Below are 21,959 nucleotides of genomic sequence, written 5' to 3' on the forward strand. Positions count from 1 at the left end.
TGTCCTGTTTTGCCCATGTATCTCTCGTCGGTGAGGAAGTGAGTTCAGGCCAATGTGGCCGGGACCGGAATATGGGACCTGGAGGGAACGTTACGTGGGTAGGAGGAACGGTAGGTAGTTCCAAGGATAACTCGGTGATGTCCGTTTCCACGAGCCCCTTTTATTTCCATATAGAGAACCTGCCGCAGCCTGGCCGGCACGTCGCGATACGAGCGCCTTCCCCGCCTCGACCCGGACTCCCGGAAATAAGTCTCGTCCTTAGGATACGACCCGACACGAACAGAGGAGGTAACCCCGTAGCTAGTGGTACTGGTTACGATTGTTCTGTATTGATGCACAGCGCGTACGCGGCCCGTCACGTAAGAGGAAGAAGGTCCTATGAGTGCTCGTACTGACAGAGGTTCGGTGGTCCGAAGAGGCACTTACACGGCCTATAACGTAGGCAGGTGAAGTCCCGAAAAGACTCGTAAAACTAAGTACGTCCAGCGATATAACGAATGCAGCTCAGCTGCAGAGACAACCCGTGACGTTTCACTGTCGGCGAACTTCGAGATGAGAAACGCGTCTCCCGAGCAGCGCAGAGCGGAGCGCACGTCTGCTCGCTCTCGCGTCTGGTTCACCACTGCCGTCCCCCGCCCGCTAGCGGTTCGAGGCCCGCGGGCCGCGGAGGAGTGGAGGGGAAATCGGCCGGCATGAGAGAGGCCCGCCTCGCGGTGCGCCAGGCTGCGATTACATTACTAACATAGCATAAGCACTTGAAAGAATCACAGAATTATTAAAATGACATGACAAGTAATTAATTAATAAAACGACAATTCACATGAATTAATTAGTTACGAATAAATGACAAGTGAAGTATTTACCCAATATTTCAGACGTGAGAGTTTTGTTACGTTACAAAATATACGCAATTGTGGAGGCTCGTGATCACTGAAAAGTACATAAGAAGCATACGTAATTATTTATAACACAAAAAGAAGCCCACTGGCATGCTAGGGCGCACGCGGGTGCGTCCCTGACCGTAGCACTTCACAGACGGTGCACTGGGGAGACAAACCTCCCTTAGGCCCACGTCGGTGGACAGGTACGGCCTCTGCATCTGGGAGGGTACGACGACTGTCGTCAAAGTATTAGTGTCTACTTTTGATTGATCTTTTGAAAGACTGATGACATTACTTCTTGAGACTTTGAATGGAACTAATTTCAGATAATGGAATACATGTGAGAAGCTATTTCAAGGAAATATAAGTATTTTAATTATATAAAAAGTGACATTCACAAGTAGTTAGAGCATTTACTTACTATTAAAGAAATTAGGTTCTACGAATAGTGGCATAAGCAACTAAGTTCCTACTTTAAAATGGGTAAACATGTGGAGGTTTGGTAGTTATGGATGTATAAATAAAAACATACTAACTCATTCAAAATGTTTAATCTTGTTTTTGAAAATTAGCATTCTTGCATACATATTATATGCTAATACTTTTTTATAGGGTTCACAACAGTATCAATAGCAGCCATCACAATATGCAACATAAAATAACAGCTTGTACAGTTAAGATATGAAATATAACACATTTGGGACCACAGTTCCACTTAGGGAACCAAAATTTTCTCTCTTAGCATCTGGGTATAAAATTAATTTATATTCCTATAAAAAAAAGTTATTTTTGCACAAGAAATGATTGAGAACTGACTTCATGTGAAAATGTGTTTTTTGTTTGGGGGCCAGGGAAAAATCAAAACTGGTCAAATTTAAAATAACAGCCTCTACAAATTTAAGACCCTTTTCCACGAACTGTCAAGGGTCATAAAATAGAGTTAACTGTATCCCAAATTTAATGTCTGACAAAAAATCTTAAGCAACTGTAGACTTCTGAATAATGAATAATTTCACGATAGTCACTAATTACAAAACATGTCAAACATATATTAAATAAATTTTATACCTAGTATCTTATCTCACTATTATCCAACTTTTTAAAAAATAAAAATTTTAAAATTCCAACTTTAACTGACATTCCAATAAATGGCTTGCTCACACATACTTCAACTGAAAAAATGTCTTCAACCTGCGCAATTATAGTTTTACCAATTTATAAGCATAAAAAAATCATTCAAAATATCAACCCTTGAATGAATAAAAATTTGTGCCTAAAATTACTGAATCATGTTGACAATTCTATGTTAAAAACAAATAATAACAATAAGTAATTTGAAGTATTGAAAGTAAGAACTAATATGTAATATTAATATATGATTTCTGCAATTATTCATAATCAATAAATAATTTTACCATTTTAAATATTCAATTAAATATCTTGAAACGCTTCGTCTTTTTATTCGCTGACGAATAAGTCGTGAAAATAATAGGTAAGAACACACATTTGTGGTTTTATTTTTGGCACAAAGCAGTGATATTTTTATCCATGTCACTTTACAGCTCGTGAAAATTTAAAAACATAGTTGCATTTTCATTAAGAAACAGGTTTTAGCACTAATAAATAAAAAACTTATTCAAATAGTTATGGCTGTTTCCTCCCAATTCTCTTACATTATATAATTGCACAGTTATTACAGTATTCACAAAATTTAAATTCAACATTAACATTTTTAAAATTTTCATTTTGCAATATTTCGAGTTTTTAAAAATGGATTTACAAAATTCTATAAATACTAATTCTCAGTATTTAACTTAAAACAACAATTCTCATAAACATTATTTATATCTCAAATGTGAAAAATGGATGTTTCGAGCCACATGCTGGTGGCGGACAATTGCTAATGATTGTTTTCTTGTTTAATGATTCTACAATGTTGTGTGGTTGAACATCAGAGATAAAACGCCAGAGAGCTAATCATCTGCTGAGTAGTGGCTGATGAACCGTGCCGAAGGGTCATCAACTTGTATCCAACGAGGCATCCAGTAGTAGGGCATGAAGCTAGATGCCAAATCAGCGTAATGTTTCTCAAACACTGTCCTGGAAACATAAGTATATGAAAATGAATTATATTATATGAGCAAAATAAATAAGAAAAATAAGAAAAAAAATAGAAATGAAGTTTTTGTTTTTCATTTATTCTATGTACAAAGTGAAAAACACTTCAATTGTCAGACATCGCATATACAATTAAAACTCTTCACCTAGTGCCTTTTCCTACCAAACAAATGTTTGGTGAAAATGATGAAACAAACCACCGTCATGTGTGTCACTATTTTCAGCTTACATCTACCGCATCACAAGTTATCATGAGACAGTACCTGTAGTACAAGGCCTCCTTTGTTCGGGGTGGACAGTGAGTGTACTTGGTCGCAGCTTCCCGCAAGGCGTCGCCAGACACCCTCGACTCCACCAGCTCCTGGATCACTTCGAACAAGGACCTCTTCTTCGACGTGACCCCGTCACTGCACAAACGCAGTAATGATGCTGATGGATGTCTCTGAACATGACAAGGCCACGTGAAACACAGTGACCATCACAGAGAGGCGGAAAACCCTTGAGGAGCTAAGACTTTTCCTTCCCCTCTCATATTTGTTTCATTACAACTTATACTAAACACAAGGCCCTCTTGCATTTCCATGCTCAGGAGCTTCTAGATCCACCTCTGGCTAGATGTACCGTATTTACTCGCAAATGAATTGCCCCTTCCTATGGGTCGCATCCTTAATTTTGGGCAAAAAAAATCTTTAATACAGTATAACCCCGATTTAACGAAGTGCTATGGTTCCCGAAAATGTTTACTCTAAATCAATGTTTCGTTAAATCCGATTTACCGATTTTCAATGACCCCCGCACTCATAATCGCGTCCCAACGTTTCCATATCGTAGACAGGGTCGACGCCGATATCTTGTGCTGCCGTGCTATCTCAGACTTTGTCAACTTTCCATCTTAAACGTTTTTGATCTCGCTCGTACGGCCCCCGGTTCGTACGTACACCTCAGTCGTACGTACAGATTTTCAGAAACCATGAAAAATTAGGCAAAAAAAAATGAAAAGTGTAAGAAATACGTTAAAGTTTATTAAAATACAGTCGCAACCTGCAGCGTTTATAACAAATACGAGCTACATACACATTGCATCACAGAAAAAAAAAATGGCAGCAATTTGATGGAAATTTACCGTCCATAGCGCGCCGTACGCGGAGAAGGGTAATTAATTGTACTCGGTCAGCTGTTGTTACGGCGCGGTGTAGCCGCCAGCGGGCTCTCTGTTCGCTGAGCTGCGCATGCGCAGTATAACTCACTCAACGCTCCGCCCAGACTCGTGACCTTCCATCACCAGCCAGCATATAGACGCGAGCTTAGCGGGAAAAAAAAAAATAAAAGCTCCACCGCCCGTGTCCCAGTTTTGTCCAATTCTAATACCAGTAACATAAACGAATCGTCAAAAAAACCGTAACAAAGCCGATATCCAAAAACAGTAAATAAAGTCATGTACAGTAGAATCCCGCCGATGCATGCGGCAGTGTCTAGCCGAGCTCGGCGGGTCCACTATCGCACGAAAAGCAGTCTCAGCTGTCATGTTATCTTACCCGCCCGCACGCACGAAAAGCCGCTGTGGTAGCTTCTGCGAGAGCGTAAGAAACTCGTCCGGCCAGGCTGGCGGTAGCGGTGGCTTGACGTCATACGTGACGTGACGCTTGCTTCTCCCATCCCCTGCTAATTCTTCAAGGCTCATCCCTCACAGAGCCACAAACCATGTAAAAACACCCCCCCCCCCCCATACCAACTAACATTTCAACACATTCCCTCCCTTATTTCAACCTTCTGCATGAGAAACTGTCAGCATCCTCCTCCCCTCCCACACCGCGTGCGACAAAAGCCAAGTTGTATAGTCCATTCTCGGTAAAATAAATATTTTTATGGGCTTATACGACTGTCCTTTGCCGTTAATAAATAGTTTATAAGTTTAAGTTATTATGATAAAATTTGTTTATTAGTCACACAGCAGTTTCTGCTGAAAAATCACTAATACCTCGAATTTTATTGAATAAAAAATTTAGCAGGGCCGTAAATATATTTATTTTAATGCATAGTTACTTTTTCATCTGCATTCCGACGTGTTTTTTTCTTTTATTTTTTTTTGTACACTGCGAAGGGACGTGGAAAAGATAATTGCTTGAGCTGTCAAAATAAACATCGCTGACGGCAAGGGCGGGAGCGCATCCTGTCGGTCTGTCGCTGTGATTATCTACTCCAAAAACATGTCACAGCATTTCAGGATAGCATTGTTCTTATATCTTTCGTTTATAGCCGAATGTTTTCTACCTGATCCACACAAGTTCCTTCGAAACGTTTTGAACGAAAATAACCAGCCGGCTAGCATAGCCGAACTCGCGTTACGCGAATTCATTTAGCGCGAGTATTTTATGTATTTGGATATATTTGGGGGGGGGGGGGGGGGGGGGGTAAGAATTGGCCCGAAATCTCTATTGCGACCATTCCATTTATAAGTCCGTTTTTCCGGAAACAGTGAGTGGTCGCATCAGCGGGATTCTACTGTACCAATAAAAAAGCTAAGCAGGTCGTCAACAGGCAGTGTAGTCAATTTCAATCGTAATCTGTAGTCAAAATCCAAGAAGAAAAGCAAAACATTTAAGTCCGAACAGCACTTATAAAAAATGCATTCCAAAAACTAAACACCACGCACAAAGCTCTTACTGAGAATAATGATAATGGCGTATTGGTGTGACGTGGTCACAAGTTGAAAAAAAACCTGGAGGATGGGAAAGGGAATATTTGGAAACGTGTGATTATTGGCTAGCACTGTTACTATGCGGGTGTGATTGGAGGATAACGTGGTGAGTCAAGCCAGGTATAATGAAGGGGGAGGGGGATGCGGACAAAGAAAAGAAACCCTTCATGACGTCATGTGTCGCGGACAGTCTATCTATCCAGGCGCGCGCAATGGCACGCACCTACGCAATTCAGTTACAGCGCCCGGAGTTTTTAAGCAATTTGAACAATTTTTTTTTTATTTTTTCGTGTTTGGACAGATGATGTAAAGGCACATATTAATATATAGTACCTCCATTCTATTACTGACATCGCAGTAATAAGTTAATAAGTTTCCGTTACAATTTACTTTCATTTTTTGGAAATCTATATTATTATTTTAATAAATTGGCGTTTTTTGATGGTTCCTGAAAACCTTTACGTTAAATCACTGTTTTCGTTAAATCCGTGTCCGCAAAATCGGGGCTCTACTGTATTTTCAAGGTAAGTCACCCTCGAATATTAGTAGTGCCATATACCTGTCTCCAGTAGAACACAAGTGAAGTCTTTATGGTCCGTGTCTCAGCTTATTGGCACGTAAGAAACACGGCGTCCTTTCCCTCTCCATCCTTTATGGCCCTTCCCCCCACCCCCTCACCCAAGCACTATCTAACAAAAAATACAATGGAAAAGTGTTTCACTTCCCCCGTCTATTACTTTTTATTCATCGCCTTACTCAGGAGTGATAAGACCGCCGTTATTCAATAATTACATGCACACTCTTTACAGCAGTTTTGCCATGAATTAAATGTTGCAGTAGAAAGTGTAGGAAATTGCGCGCATGTACTTCCTTTTCTTTTTTTTTTCTTCTCAGTCTCTCTTTATCTCTGGCTGTAGGCGTGTTAATAAACTGGGAACAGCCGCACGCCCGCTCGGCGTGACGGACGATGACAAACCTGAATGCCTCCTTGTGCCTCCAGAGGATGGCGTCCGGCAGCAGACCCGTGTCGCTGAAGGCAGATCTGAGCAGGTGCTTCTCCACCCCTCCTTGGGGCCTCTTAGAGTTGGGGCTCAGCCCCAAGAAGTAGCTGGTGAACTGCAGGTCCAGGAAGGGCACCCGCATTTCGAGACTGCAAAAGCATGCCAGTTATAAGTTCCACTCATTCAGGAGGTAACCTCACAAACCTACTGCAAGCTTTGCAATAATTGGTTTTTAGTGACAGTTATGCTATTCACTCTCTTCTGTTTAAAATAAAATATAGTAAGTACTGTGTAAACTAATAAATAATTGTGCATTAACATAAATTACATTTCTCTCTTAATATATATGTTGCCCCAAATAATTATTTAACAGAATACAATCAACACCCCCACCATCTAAATGTTTTAAAAAAAATTCCCTTGTCTGTCACTCATTTTGTTTTATAGTCTCAGTTAGTTGTCATATTTGTGGTACTGCACAGTTTATAGGCATCAGCGTAGCAATCCTGATGAGAAAGTGTAATGCCAGCAACACCGCTGGAAAGGTAGTGTTCTACTTCCTTTGAGCATGGCACACTAAAAGGGCACAAGCTCCCCTCCTTAATCTTTCCTAGCCGTTAGCCTACAAACATTTTCATGTAATTTCTCTTGATAATTGCAATACAGTTTCCACATTACATTTTACAACTCGGATGTGGCATATGTCCTAGCTCTGAAGACTTTTTTAAGACACTGCCGTGGGCAAGTGAATACTCATGTAGTCACCTGAATGCAATTATCACTAATCACTAATCAGCCATTTCCTTCCTGAGGTTACAGAATGGAGCTTTTATAATATTTACACCCTGTCATGCTAAAATTCTGAACAAACAACTAAAAATATTACTAAAAACAGAAACGCCCTTAAGAGTGGGGACAAAGACACCTTAAAGCTACTCCTGCCAGTGTTAGGATGTAGACTGCACACCTCCTGAGTATTCACAGAAGTCCAGGCGACTTCTGTTTGTAAGTCAGGTCCACAAGACCAACTTTGTTCTTACCCCAGGCATCAAGGTCATGACATCTCACGGGGCCAACAGACCAACTGTTGACGGTAAAACAACACTACCAGCTACAAATATTTTAAAGGCTTCTTGGGAAAAGTAGGATTTAACTAAGTGAAACTGGGTTTTTCTCATTCCACGTGAAGGGTGACTTAATTTACATTGCACCAGGAAGGAATATTAGATGGCCAGCAACGTGACGGTGATACTCTAACAGACTAGTACAACCACCAGCTAGAACCTGCAAGTACCTAACACCAATAAATGTAATCACAAAATTAGAAGTGTTGGGAGCCCTCAAGTTTGTGGCTCTAAGACTGCATAGACGAAGCGTCTCATAAGAGCACATGTGTTAACAGCTCACCTGAACGCAGACGTGGTACGATCAGCCCTCAGCCCATCGTACAAGTATATGTCGCTCAGAAGTCGCACACTCTCCTCGTGGGCGGCTTCAGAGGACGGAGCGTCTCTGAAATATATGTAGCCCTGTGCCAGCTCGTCTGCACCTTCACCGCTCAGAACTACTGTGGTGTCTGTGTGCTCCTTTATGTACTTTGACACCAGATACATTCCTGTGGATCAACAGGATTGCATCTACACACACATCAATGATGATCAAGTTAGATGGTTTAAGTACCAAAACTATAAACTACATTACCAACGGCTTCATCTCAGATGAACAAGATAAACACTAGGTAAAGCAGAGGTAAAACAATGGACGTTCGTTTACATGCTTCTAGGAAAACACTTAAGAAAAATTAAGGAATTGTCCCTTATCAACTTTCTTAACTTTCCTTAATTGCGTTTGACATACATATCTGTATCTAAAAACCTTGTAAAATCATAAATAATACATTTTCTCACAGAACAGTACTGATGGCAAAGCTAGCAAATAGTGTTTCTGGCTGGTGGTTAATTAGCCACTTAAGTATTACAGATGGCGATACCCAACATCCAATGGCAGAATCCAGGTGGACATCACTTTAAAAAATTAATTTTCCTGAGCTAACAAAAGTTATAGACCAGCACTGGTGTACTTAACTATAACAAAACATTATTCTTAAATTGCTGTTTATATAATAGATTCACTTTTTATGGTAAGAGCAAAGGCCACTGATAGGCATGCTCAGTTGATAAATATTTAACACATTAAAAATTTATTTTTACAATGATCTTACGACCTTACAAAATAAAAATTAAATGGTAGAAACCTTGCACAAAATTAATTTTATTAATTATGTTTCTCTCTCTATATTTCTATCTACACAAGAAAACTTAAAACCTATTCTGAATCACAAAATAAATAATATTTATGTGGAAAAAGCTATTCGAAGCCCACCTTAAAACAGTTGTTAATGCAATGAATTCTACAAAATTTTGAGTATGACGCTTGCATAGCGTGCTAAATGGCTGCAAATACAACCAAACAAAAATGAAAATCATAAATACAGTATAAGATCATGTAAAAGCAGCCACCATCGCTAGCAAATTCTATACTCAATGATGTACATTATTAATAATAATGAATCAGTGGGAGAATATAAGCACCCCATGCTGAACTACTTAAATTGTAACAAATACCTTTTAATCAATTCTGCATCAACTAATCACATCTACTACTAAGCTGCATTGTACCAACTTCACAATTACTAGGTAGGTATATAGGTAATCCAAGATTATTCCAAGTTTGTAATAATGATGTTTCATGAGAGGTTTATTATTTCCCTAGATCAAATAGTAAACTACTCCAATTTTTCAAATTAAGCTTGAGACAAGTACTTAAAACATGACTAGACTCAAAATTTTGAGTATTCACGCTCTCCTAGTAATAATAATGGCAATAGATTAAGTGTTACGACGTTATGAGCTTTCAAAAAATCTAGCCTTAGCAACGGAAATCTTTCAATTTAAGCGATGAAAGATGTCAAAACCAAAGCGGTTCTTTCGGTTCCTATCTCCTCCCCTTGGGAAGGAAGGGGAAGGCCACTGGAGACCAGTAATGTTACGGAAGCAGTCTCGCGTACCCACGGACGCCCTGACGGTGGTGATGTCGGCGGTCTCCAGGTGGAAGACGACCTTGTCGAGAGCCTGCCTCACGTCCTCGGTGGTGAAGGACACCTCGTGATGCTCAGAGCCAATGTGTGCCGCCACCTTCCTCGCGGCGACTATGTCCGGGCTGTCCTCCATGCCGATCGCAAATGTCTGCAGGGGAATCGAGAAGAAAAACTCACTCGAAGTTGGCTAGATATTTAGAAATTATATTTTCCATCAAATTTTTTGAGACTTACAGCAGTGCAAGGAAAGTGCAGTAAGATAGTAGGAGCAGAATTATATTAGTGCAGCCACTAGTGCACATTTCAAAAATTGTCTTACTGAATTTAATTTAAAGAAATTATTTACTCCTAATGAATGTTCCAAATTTACCTACATTGATTCACTACCAAATATTTACACACCAATGATCAGTCAGATACGTACTTGAATTTTGTAAGGCAATTTTTCTTCCTTGGCTAGCTTGACAGTGAGAGCAGCTATCAGGCTGGAGTCCAACCCTCCGGACAAGAGACATCCAATCCTGCGGTCCGCCATCAGGCGCTTCCTCACGGCGGCCGTGAGCAAAGTGCGGATGTTCTGCTTCACGTCCTTCCCCCGGAGAGCTGCGGCAAGCCACACGGGTCGTGCGAGAGCTTTGCTGTGTTGACGCGCAGTCGGGCTTTTCACAGGCTATCTACAGATCGTTAGGAATGTAAATTTACATTTACTTATCTAGGTGTGTACATGTAGCTAGTCGTGCACATGCATCTCCGGTTGTTTCCGGTGTAGAAAACTTCTGTTTACCATCATGAAGTGAACGGTGATATTGATAACCTATTTTCTAAAAAAAGCATCCATAACTTAACACAAATACCATGTGAGCCAATTTCAGGACTTTTCGGGACTTTTACATAGTACCATTTTCTTACAATTCTTTTTTTGCATTGCATGGTCATTTTTTAGTATAAGTAAAATTAAACACACTTCGAAATAGATCAGATGTATTATTTGCACGAAAATGTCGATTTTTATGTTAGAAAGCTAAAAACATTTGTAAAATAATTTCCTCAAGATTTACGTAGACAGTCAGACTATTTATATTGAAACTGCAATAATATACTGAAGTGAGGCATCAGAAAAAAAAAAATTGTAAGGTAGCAAAATGCAGGTAGAAATAAAGTTTTCAAGACTTCCAGCATTGTTACTGTTTATTTTGGAACATTTTTGCGATTTTCGTGAGCAGTCCACCTGTTTCGTTACTTTTACGTGACTTTCATCACTCTCGTGCCAATACACACCCTATTTTACAACATGAATATTCCAACCAAGATCTAGCCTAAATTTTCTCATTACTAAGGATCTGAATTGAGAGGATTTGATGTACCGTGTTTTTTTTTATGTGCAGAGGCTTAAGGTGATGTAATTTTCTAGATTATAGGGGCTACGATCCTTTTGGGTTCCAACTCGGCACTCATAAATTTTAATCATACCCGAGTGTTGGAATTGAACACACGACTCCACAGTGAATTTTCTTGGACGTGACTGATAGGGGTAACTCATCATACTGTGGCATTGCAAGGGGCTACACTTCCCACTTTATTTGAATATGTTTTATTTGAGTTAGATAATAAATTTTATCTATTATACACACACACACACACACAGAGGGAGAGATATGATGGCTGAATTTCTGTAGTAGATGTTTTTAAAAAACATTAGGTTCATTTTATGGATACCTGGAGTTACTTAAAATGATTAGTTTATTTATATTGATAAAATCCCTTTAAAATAATTTTTACCTAATATAGCATGTAGGCTAGTTTAAGAGAAAACTGAATATGTTCTAGTATTTTTGTTGTATTTGACAGTTATTGCAGGTATCATCCATCATTCATATTCCATATTTCATAAGAATTGCTAAGAAAGAGGCAGATGATTAAAGCCTTGAAGTGTGTGAAAGAGATAGGAACGGGTGTTCCCCACAGAGTGTGGGAACTCAAGGTCAAACATATCATCTTGAAGTAGGCATAATAAAGGATTAGAACGAGACAGAGAAGGGAAAGTTTTAGATTTACGTAAATGTTTTTTCATGTATTATACTTGTGCCTAAATTAGCTGACATTTTAAAGAGTGTTTAAAACTGATGTGTGATTGGTTGTTGGGGACATGTTAAATCTTTCCTCCTCCATGGTACTGTATGGGCAAGAGCTCGAGAAATAAACGGAATAACATTGTTCAAGTAAATTTGGCAGCTGTGTTAAGGGCGATGCCGATTGGAAACATTCATTGGACATTTTTAATTAGAACGCATTGACCACAGTCTTTGGTTAAAAGCTCACACCGAGGCACACGTGATTCATTTCATTGCAGTTCCAAGGAAGGAATCCTTTGATTTTATTTTTCTCTCTATTGAGACAAATAATAAGCCTATCGGAAACTGATGAAAGACAAGAAATTTTAACGTCAAAATCTAAAAGAAACATTGGTTGAAATATTAAAAATAAGTAAAATTTATTTCAGACTAGAGGGGGAAAAAAATTTATAAAAATTTACCATTGATAAATTCAGTATATAGCAAAATTTATCTGCAGTAATTTAAAAACCTTAAATAACCACAAGACACACTACAACACGACTTAAATAATCAGTTAATTGCTGATAGTTAAATCTCTGAGAACCCAAAGAATACTGAACAATAAAAAGGGTCATAACAAAATATAAAAAATACACACGTAGTGCAATATATAGTTTATCTTATCATCACTAAAATAAAATTTTTAACTGTGATAATACCTACCTGTTCCTATCTTTTTTTTCCTGAATGATATCATGACCTACTACTTCACTTCAGATATTTTGTTGACAATTATAATTATCACTTAAAAGTGAATGGACTATGAAGTATAACATTCCTGATTCCTATCAAATTTAAATCTAAAGCGCTTCTACCCATACTAGTGAAATAAGGTTAGAAAATTATAGTTCAGAGGAAAAAGAGTGAAAATATGTAATTAAATACACGACTCGTATATGCAACGCGGTACAGACACTGTGAATACCTGAAAATAAAATGCAATACAAATAATCTGCAAGAAAACCAGAGAGAAAGCAGGTAAAACATAAAAATCTGAAAGACATTGAAAGATAAAACAGAGAAAGAACACTGCAAGAAGAGTGAGCAACAGAAAAATAATGTGTAAAGAGCTAAGGACCAACGCACAGGAGAAGAGCTGCAACTGAGAATATCTTTGTGTACAGCCAATTGCATGTCACATTATAAAACAGAAGCATGTAGCAAGAGCTTACAGGTGTGGGGCACAAATGGCTTGAACGGAGGCGTCTCTCCTATGGTGTAGTAACGCTTCTTCTCCAGGAGTTTGCACGAGCCTTCGGGGTCGATCTCGTACGTCTCGAAGTGGCTCGGGGGGAACGGCTCCAGCTTGTATGCCGCGCCATTGAGCTCAGATCTCATGTCCACCAGCCCTAGCAACAAACACGTTACAGTCGGCTTCACTCATGCCCCACAAAACTGACAACACAGGTCAACCAATAGATGAACTGCATTTTTTTTTATTTATTATAATTGCGACACGCCTACCTACGGCTAGATGACTTGATGGTAGGCACAATTTAAAACACTGATACAAACAACATAAACATTCACACAGATACATAAGAACAAATACAAAACAGGTACAAGGGCATTAACACTTGACAACACTAAACAATGGACAACAGATTTATTAGATCACAAAATTATATATAATTAAATTTGTGGTTAGAAATGTTACACAAAAACTAGCATAGTGGTATTAATAAGTCAGAGGAAAAATTTAAGAGTATAAATTTGATTATTAATTTGGTGATATTGCAAAACTATGGAATACCCTAACAAACAAGGATGGCCAGATGTGGATTCAAACTCAGATCCCCTGGGATGCGAGTTCACTGTTACCACTAGGCCATGTCGCTCCTTCACTGACAATCAGTACTCTGACACTGCACATTCCAGGGTTCGTACCCTCTCTAAATTAAGGACCCCTTTACTTAATCACATTCACCACTATCGTGAGATAGAAAACTATTTGTAATATCACAACATCCCTCAAGACAAAAACAATGTTAAATAGTTAATGCAAAAAAAATTACTTCCTTGAATGTATAATTATCTCTGGAACACATATCTAACCCGATCATAGTATATATGTGAAAGCCCTAACATTTAATTCAATCACATTTTATTTATAAGTTCAAAGAAAGACAGTAAAGCACACAATTTCAGTTTAAAGGTTAGGTACAAAATAAAAAAAAATAAAAAAATTATTTTTATACATAAAATCTAATCACGTGGCCTGAATTCACCAACTATACTGTGCATGTGCAAAGTGTTGTTTTCTGCCCGTCGGAAACAAAAGAACATTAAAATTCCTGCAATTATCCATTACTTGCATGCTATCAGACTTTATTAAAGCGTTTTTAAGGATTCTTGGTGAAATGTAACGATTTTTCTGTGCCCTTATTCCATTAAAGACAAATTAAGAACTTTTCAAGGATATTAAGGGCGTGTACAAACCTTGTATTTTATAAACCGGCACCAACACAGCCGTCCAAATTTTGAATTTTTCCAGTGGATTCCTGTTTTTAGTGAGTTATATACATATCATGTTTGCACAACTATAGAGCAGCTTATGTTAACTTGTTTTTACTATCAGTGTAGTGGTTATTAATGTTTCTACATTACCATTAAATTATATTAACATCCCATTAGCTGACAAAATAGCTAATCCGGCATGGCAGATTTCCAGAAAGTGCTATATTAAAGATTTTTTACTGTATGAATATTTACATACCTACTTATTACGTACTGAATTTCAACTATTGACAAACAAACAAAAATTAATGGCATATTTGCTTAAAGTACTGTACTTTGTGTCATTTTTTTTTAAAACTAACACATCCATGCCCACAGAGTAAGTAAAGCAAGTTAGAGACATCGCTGCCATGTTGGGTGAAAGTTCCTTATTGGATAGTCTCTTTTGGGAGTGGTGGGAAGGTACTAGGTCTCGACACATACCAACCTCAGTCAATAAAGACAGGAAACAAAACCATCAAACATGAAAAAAAAAAAAATCAAATATGCAGTAGTGTCTGTATCCCACATATAACTAATATAGTTGTGTTAAATATCTAGTTTCTTCCTTTTGTCAAAATAAATTGTATATCTACATGCACAAAAAACATATTTTTACAACCATACTGCATGTTCGTTGAGTTTTAAATGCACAGGCTAGTTATTTTCTCGATAGTCTCTCATTTTAAAAAGGATTTCATTTACAACTCGCACACAACAATTTTTATGGGTCATTTTCAATTTTTTTAAATGAACTGAATTAGAAATTTAAAGTTATCTAGCTACAAAATGAAAAATGACAAAAGTATACACGTGCATAAGAACATAAACTTTTCCAACAAAAACAAAATAAAGGTGATAATCACTGTAAACTAAAATTAAATAGCTTTATAACAATTGAATATTTAAAGATGCAAAGCAACAAAGTTTAGGTTATCGGAAAATAATTATTTTTGCTCCAAAAAGCAATAAAACATACGGGTTGTTGCATTATTTCGAGGTAGGGACATGGCCCGTATCTAGTGTCGGCCCCCCCCGCTCCAGGAAGAGACGCGTGCAGCGTGGACGCAGAGCGACGGCAGACTGACCCTTGGCCTCCGAGCTGATGCCCAGCACCCCGGTCTCGCTGTAGAGCCGGAACAGGGGTCGCACGCCGAACGGGTCCCGCGCGCAGTGCACCCTCTGCTTCTCGGCGTCGATGATGCAGAAGGCAAACACCCCGTCCAGGTTGGCCACCACGTTCTCGATGCCGCCCGCCACATACAGGTGCAGGATGCACTCCACGTCGCACTTAGTCTCGTACGAGAAGTCAAACTGCTCCCGCAGCTGCAGCAGGACCACACGTCACACTTGGGTGAGATGCGGCTGAAGGCAACGCAGCTCTACAGTTCCGGGACAAAGCAGGCCGTAGCCAGGAGTCTGTGAAGGCGGGGGTCCAGGGTCCAGCATAACCTTTACAGGTAAGTTTTCTTTATAATTGAATTTTAAGAGAAAATTCTCTGTCACACTAAAATCTCAGGGGATAGAAGACTTTCAGAACTCCAACATTTACACATAAATATAACTAATGATTTTGCTGGGGGGAAAAAAAAACATGAAGTAATAAAAAATTGTGGATGAAGACTCACTCTCTGGCAGTTGTACAACTCTCCATTGCAGAGCAGCGAGAGATGAGGGAACTGGTGCAGTTTCATGGGCTGCATGCCGTAGAGACAGTCCACGATGCTCAGGCGGTGGAAGCCAATACACGCGTTCTGAAACAGCACAGCACCACCCGCTCCAGCTGTTAGGCAGCCTCTCAGTGCCTAGAGGACAGGACACTCGATTTCTGATGCTGGGGATACGAGTTTGAATTATAATTCAAAAGCAGGATTTGATGTAATGTAACTTACAACTGTTATTCCAGCTGATAACGGCACAAAATTCAACATAACATAATATGGCCACTATGCCTGTGCAAAGCTTAAACTATGTGAATCAATTGAAGCTCTTTTTAATATTTGACTTTGCCACAAAATTTGCTATTCGCTTCATTTCGCATCTGATGTGAAGCTTTGCATTTGTTGCAAAGCTTTAAAACAGTGGAATCCTAAGATACACCCAGGAAAATATTTAAGTTTTTTTTTTGTGTTGTATATGTTCTTCTTGAATAAAATTGGTTACTTAAAAAAATTAAAAGGTGACACTTCATTTGTTTTTATTAATTATCAATATTAAAATTGTTAATGGTTATTTAATAAATTTTATTAAATGATATTATGCATAGGGCCTAAATGGTTAATCACTTAATCAGTTCAAACATTACAAATGTTGAATGATTTTTATTTCAATTCAATCCTACATTTTCTAAGATAAATGTAATACTGTTTCACCAAAATTATATTCCCAATTTGATTCAAATTTATAAATATTTTAAAATTTCAATTTGATTTTTGCTTCGCTTCAAAAAACTATTATATATTCGCACATGCCTAATGGTCAACACCTTTTTCAACTGATAACATTTGACAGGCAATTTTATATTGTCACGTATATCTGGCTGAAAGAAAACATTCATTGAGGAAGTGTTCAGATTAGATGGAACATGATATTGTGAATGTGCATTTTGACGCCTGAAGTAACTCTCAACAGTCTCCACTGAGGAAGTCTGAAAACAGTCGACTTTCAAAGCCCAAGTGTGTGCTGTTTTACAGACATGTACTACGCCTTACCAATACTTTGACAGCTTCAATCTGTTTTTAATGACTTTACTGGTTCTCATAGTTAATAATGTGGGTGTTAAAGAGTTATGTTCCTCGAAAAAAAACTGTGTTAAATCGAGCTTCTGGATTTTGAAGGCATCAACATACGGTGAGGCACTGGTCGAAGCCGTTATAATTTGGCAATACGTGGTCCTTGACTTGTCTCTCAGGAAGGTGATACAGAGTTCAATCATGACTGATGCAAGTACACTTTCTGCAAACGTAAAATACGGCTGTTGGGTTTTTTTGTGGAAAATGCCAGTGGTGGTCAATTTTCTCACTTTTCGCACATTCTTCCGGCTGGCCGAAACAACAGTCCTGTCTCTACAGTAGGATAGTCAGCTACACTGAGCATCATCCTTATCCCATCCACAGTCAGGCTGCCCCAGGTGGAAAATACTTAGCCTGAGGTCAGTTATTGGCCAACAATTTATTCTTTAACATTACCCAAACAACTCTTGAACTGATAACTTTTAAGTTAAATTAGCTTTACCAACTTCTTGAAACACAGCCTCTCTGGTAAATTAAAATGTTTACAGCCAAGGAAATCACTGACAGTACTTTAGCTTGTAAAGCTCAGTAAAACTTGGCCTCAAACATAAATGGTTAGTTTATATTAATCTGTACATCAAATAATAGATAGGCCTACAGTATATTAAACTGGAGTACAGATAACTATTCCAAATCTGCCCTGACGGAGAGCAGGTACCAGAACTGTAAAGTCATTTTCTTCAACTTGACAATGACTGAGAAGCTCAAACTAGTCTAAATATGTTTATAGCAGGATGTTTTTAGACTCTAGAAAAATCTCATATGAAAAAAAAAAAATAGATGCTCTAATGACTAAATAAAATGCTAAAAAAGATATTTATAAACAGACACCTCCAAAATATTACGACCTCGAATGAGTATATTTCCCAGGGCCCTGTGTAAGTCTAGGTATGCCAAAGCTGTAATGAGAGGAAATCATAGAGACTTATGTAAACTCATATACGCCTTGATTAAAGTCTTCTGAAATGAAAAAAATGTGTTTCTTACCAGTACTCTTCTGTCAAACTCTATCCGCCAAGCATCAGGCCCACGATGGTGTATCTTTGTGAATGATGTGTTTGAATGGATCGACGTGTGCGAAGCCATGCCAAAAAGAGCCCAAATTCCACACATGATGTCACCTGGTAGACAAACAAGTAGGTAAAACTCAGCATTAAAAAATAATTTGCAATGAAAATGCATTGATTTATTTAATAAAAAAAATATATAAACTGACAGGCTTTCAGGAGAAATTAAATACAATCACAAAAATGGTGGCTATGGTTGATGCTGACATAAAAGCACCCTTAGACCCCCCTGCCCCCGCAAAAAAAAGAAGAAATTGTTACTTTATAAGAAAAATGCACCATTCACTCCCTGGAGTTCAAGTGCCGAAAAAACACCAGTCCCTCTCATAATTTTATCATTTTTACTGCAATAAATCAAATGGAAGAAACAAGATATGCTGCGGCAGAGAAATAGGTATGCCTGCCACTGGGTCTGCTCTGCTCGCACTCAGAACTGGAAAAATGTTCTGTGCAGGAAAAAAGAATTGGAAAAGGGGGTGACCCTCTGTACTATGGGGGAGAGATAAAGACCATCAAGCCGAGATGCAGGAGGCTGCATGCTAGGGCCAAGAAGCTAGGAGGGGAAGGGCTAAAAGCAGAGATGAAGGCGCTGGGGATGGAACTGGGAAAAAAGACGAAAGCAGGCAAGGGATGCCTACATGGAAAGGTTAATGGATGAAGGGGGTAGGGGAATTGGGTGAATCTGTATCGCTATGTCAGAAGAGAGAAGGGGAAGGAGGGGCTAACAATAATAAGGGGGAGACGGACGGGAGTGTGTGGGGATCTGGAAAAGGAGAAATGACTACAGGAGCAATACCTGTCTGTATTTGTGGAGGGAGAGGTATGGTATGGAGCAAAGGGCCAGAAGCCAAGGGGAGAGAGACCTGAAAATAAAGATAGAGAAGGTGATAAGGGAGGTGGGTAGGCTAAAGGGGAGGAAGATGGCTGGTCCCGATGGGTCCTGATGGGATAGGAAACAGCCACCTCAAATTAGGAGGGAAGGAGGTCTGTAGATATTTGAAAGTACTATACATGTAGTCACTGGATCAGGGATCATTGCCAAGGCAATGGAAGGAGGCAGTGGTGGTGACTATTTTCAAGGCAGGTGGAGATAAGGCAAAATTGGAGAGCTGGAATGGATGGACAAGAGGCAACACTGCTTTAGGAAGGGTTTCTCCAGAGGACAGTAGGGTGGTGAATTGGACAGAGGACTCTTCCTGAGGGATAAGAAAGAATGGGTGAAGGTGGGAATGGAATGGTCAGAAGAGGGGGATGTGACATCAGGGGTACCGCAGGGGAGCGTTATGGGGTCCCTGCTGTTCCTAATCATGACAAACACATGTTGGGGAGGAATTGGATAGCAAACTGAGACTGTTCGCTGATGAATGTGTGATCTATGAAATTGTAGGGGAAACGGCACACCTGCAGGAAAACTTGAAGAAGCTGGAAATTTGATGAAAGGAAAATGAAATGGGAATAAATATCAACAAAATGAAGGTGGTCAGATTCACAAGGAGAAGAAAGGTTGCTAAGCAAATATATATTTGGAAGGGGCAAGAGATTCAAGAAGTAGTGGAATGCAAGTACCTGGGGGTAAACCTCAGAGTGCCCTAGGTTGGTGAAAGCAGGTGCAACAGGTGGTAAAGATGGGGAGGAGAGACCTGGGGCTGATTGTTAGGACACTAAAGGGGCAGGATGGAGAGTAAAGGAAAAGGCGTATTCAATATTGGTGAGGCCAATGCTTTAATATCCAACGGCAATTTGGGACCCATATCAAGGGATACAAATTAAGGTGCAATGTAGAGTGGCTGGAAGGGTGATGGTTATGTGGAGGAGGAGGGATGGGGGGAAGGGTGAGATGCATAGGCCATCTGTGATGATGGAGCTGGGATGGGACATACTACACAGGAAGAAAGTAGAGAGATTGGTGAAGTTTTTTAGGGTGTAAAGGGGCGAGGGGGCTGGAGAACGCTGGGAGACAGGTTGAACAAAGGGGTCTATAGAGGGAGGAGGTATCATGGGTGGAAGATTCAGAGTGTGGAGAAGAACGGAAAGAAGGCAAGTATTCCTGGTGAGGACGGAGAGGGAGTGGAATAGGACTGAGGGAAAGATACTGGACAGGGTGTCCACAGTTAGTACTTTCGTACTAGATCTAGTACTTTTATAACTTTTTTAGTGGTCTATTACAGATCTAGAACATTTTTCTTTAATATAATAATATTATAGTAACTCCAATATGTGTTATTATTAAGCGTAATTATTCTTAAAAACTATGAAATGTATGTGTGTATTGTGATATTTAAGTTCGAGCATTGCAATGTCCTAATAACTTCCTAAATTGTTAAAAACCATAAATAAATTATAATCTAGTACTTTTTTCTCGCCTAAGTTGGTACGAAATATTTTTTCCTTGTGGACACCCTGATACTGGATGTGAGAAGAGGAAAGAACTTGCGGAAGTGTAAGAGGAAGGGGGAACTCCTTGCTTCCGGGCGGAAGCCTTATCGGCAGTGTAACAATCAATCAACACAAATTTGCATTTAAAAACAGGTAGAAATGTCACAATTAACATGTCCCTTTACGAAACATTACCGGTAGAAAAAAAACTCACTCTTAATTTAACATTATTTATTTATTTTGAAAACCTTCTCAAATTCTTGGTCGGCCTGAATATAAAATTAATCCAATAGCAGTGTCATTAAAATTTTAATGTATTACTCAACATCCCATGCTGAACCGGTACTACTTACCGATATTAAACTGACGAGGTCTTATTGAAAATGAATTGTATGTAAACCACTTCTGATCCCACACGCCATATGCTAAACTCGTATGGCTTGATTAGCTTGCTTTCATATAGAAAGTTTCCACCTCCACATCAGCAAGTAAAGTGCGGTACCAGTGCCTCTGTCAACAAACTTGATTCTTCCACGTTGAAGCATGTGCACGTGTACATTTATCAGTTCGAAGAGCATGATGTAATAACAACATAATCTTGCAGCCTGCACGACCAACGACACTAGATTCATTCCATTTTCCAAATCCAGCGAAAAAATCAAAATGTACAAGCAACTAGAACAAAATTTACAGCTGGTTATCAGAAAATGCCAATCCATACGTTACGAACAAGTTCGATCTATGTAAAAAAAATTCAAACGTATTCACACAGACAGCTTTTATCAAGCAATTCATGCAAAACATACATCAAGAGATTTTTAGATAATAAATATAGTAGTCTGTCGCAGCCATTATCTGGAGTTGCCTGGCTTCTGTGTGGGAGCAGTGTCAAAGGCGAAGATTTTACCGACGTTTCCCTCATCCTTGCAACAATACAAGGCAACCACGAAATTCCAGATCTTATGATACTTTAATGTAATTTTAATTAACATATCTATATTTTGTCTTAATCTAACTTAAAGCTAAAATGTAAAATGTTTAGAATGATCTAAGTTAGGGAGGACGTAAAATGTGTTTAGGGTTGGATATTAATGAAGCAGGAAGGGTCGCGTAACATTGTTCACCCATAGCAACAACACTTTTATCTAAACTCTGTAAATATATGTACCCATGTAAAACATGTATAGACACAGGGAAAACCATGGGAATAGTTATGTATGTGGTGGGGGAACCAAAAGAGAAGGGGAATAGTTATGTATGGAATGTATTAACTAGGGTGGGGGGGGGGGGGAAGCGGAATAATTAGGTACGTGGTGGGG

General features: G+C 39.0%; 1 protein-coding gene across 1 annotated transcript; it reads right to left on the minus strand.

Annotated features, from left to right (window-relative positions):
- Window positions 1-140: 140 nt before the first annotated feature.
- Window positions 141-21,303, minus strand: LOC134532792 (asparagine synthetase [glutamine-hydrolyzing]). The gene is made up of 11 exons (XM_063369651.1): window positions 20,994-21,303; window positions 18,185-18,318; window positions 16,034-16,159; window positions 15,494-15,731; window positions 13,082-13,258; window positions 10,220-10,398; window positions 9,766-9,943; window positions 8,106-8,313; window positions 6,674-6,847; window positions 3,263-3,406; window positions 141-2,981 (listed from the first exon to the last, which is right to left on the minus strand). Exons 2-11 carry the CDS (start codon window positions 18,308-18,310, stop codon window positions 2,855-2,857), a joined length of 1,677 nt encoding a protein of 558 aa, XP_063225721.1. The 5' UTR covers window positions 18,311-18,318; window positions 20,994-21,303; the 3' UTR covers window positions 141-2,854.
- Window positions 21,304-21,959: the final 656 nt, after the last annotated feature.

Source organism: Bacillus rossius, chromosome 6 (genome assembly GCF_032445375.1).
Source record: "Bacillus rossius redtenbacheri isolate Brsri chromosome 6, Brsri_v3, whole genome shotgun sequence".
In the NCBI taxonomy this organism is placed as follows: Eukaryota; Metazoa; Arthropoda; class Insecta; order Phasmatodea; family Bacillidae; genus Bacillus; species Bacillus rossius.

Bases quoted from the DNA above. Each gene is read 5' to 3' on its own strand.
- LOC134532792 (XM_063369651.1), bottom strand. From the start codon at position 18,310: ATGTGTGGAATTTGGGCTCTTTTTGGCATGGCTTCGCACACGTCGATC. The intron at 16,160-18,184 runs GTAAGAAACACA...GTGCTGTTTCAG, and splicing joins AGTTTGACAGAAGAGTACTG to AACGCGTGTATTGGCTTCCA. The intron at 2,982-3,262 runs GTACTGTCTCAT...TTATGTTTCCAG, and splicing joins AAGGAGGCCTTGTACTACAG to GACAGTGTTTGAGAAACATT.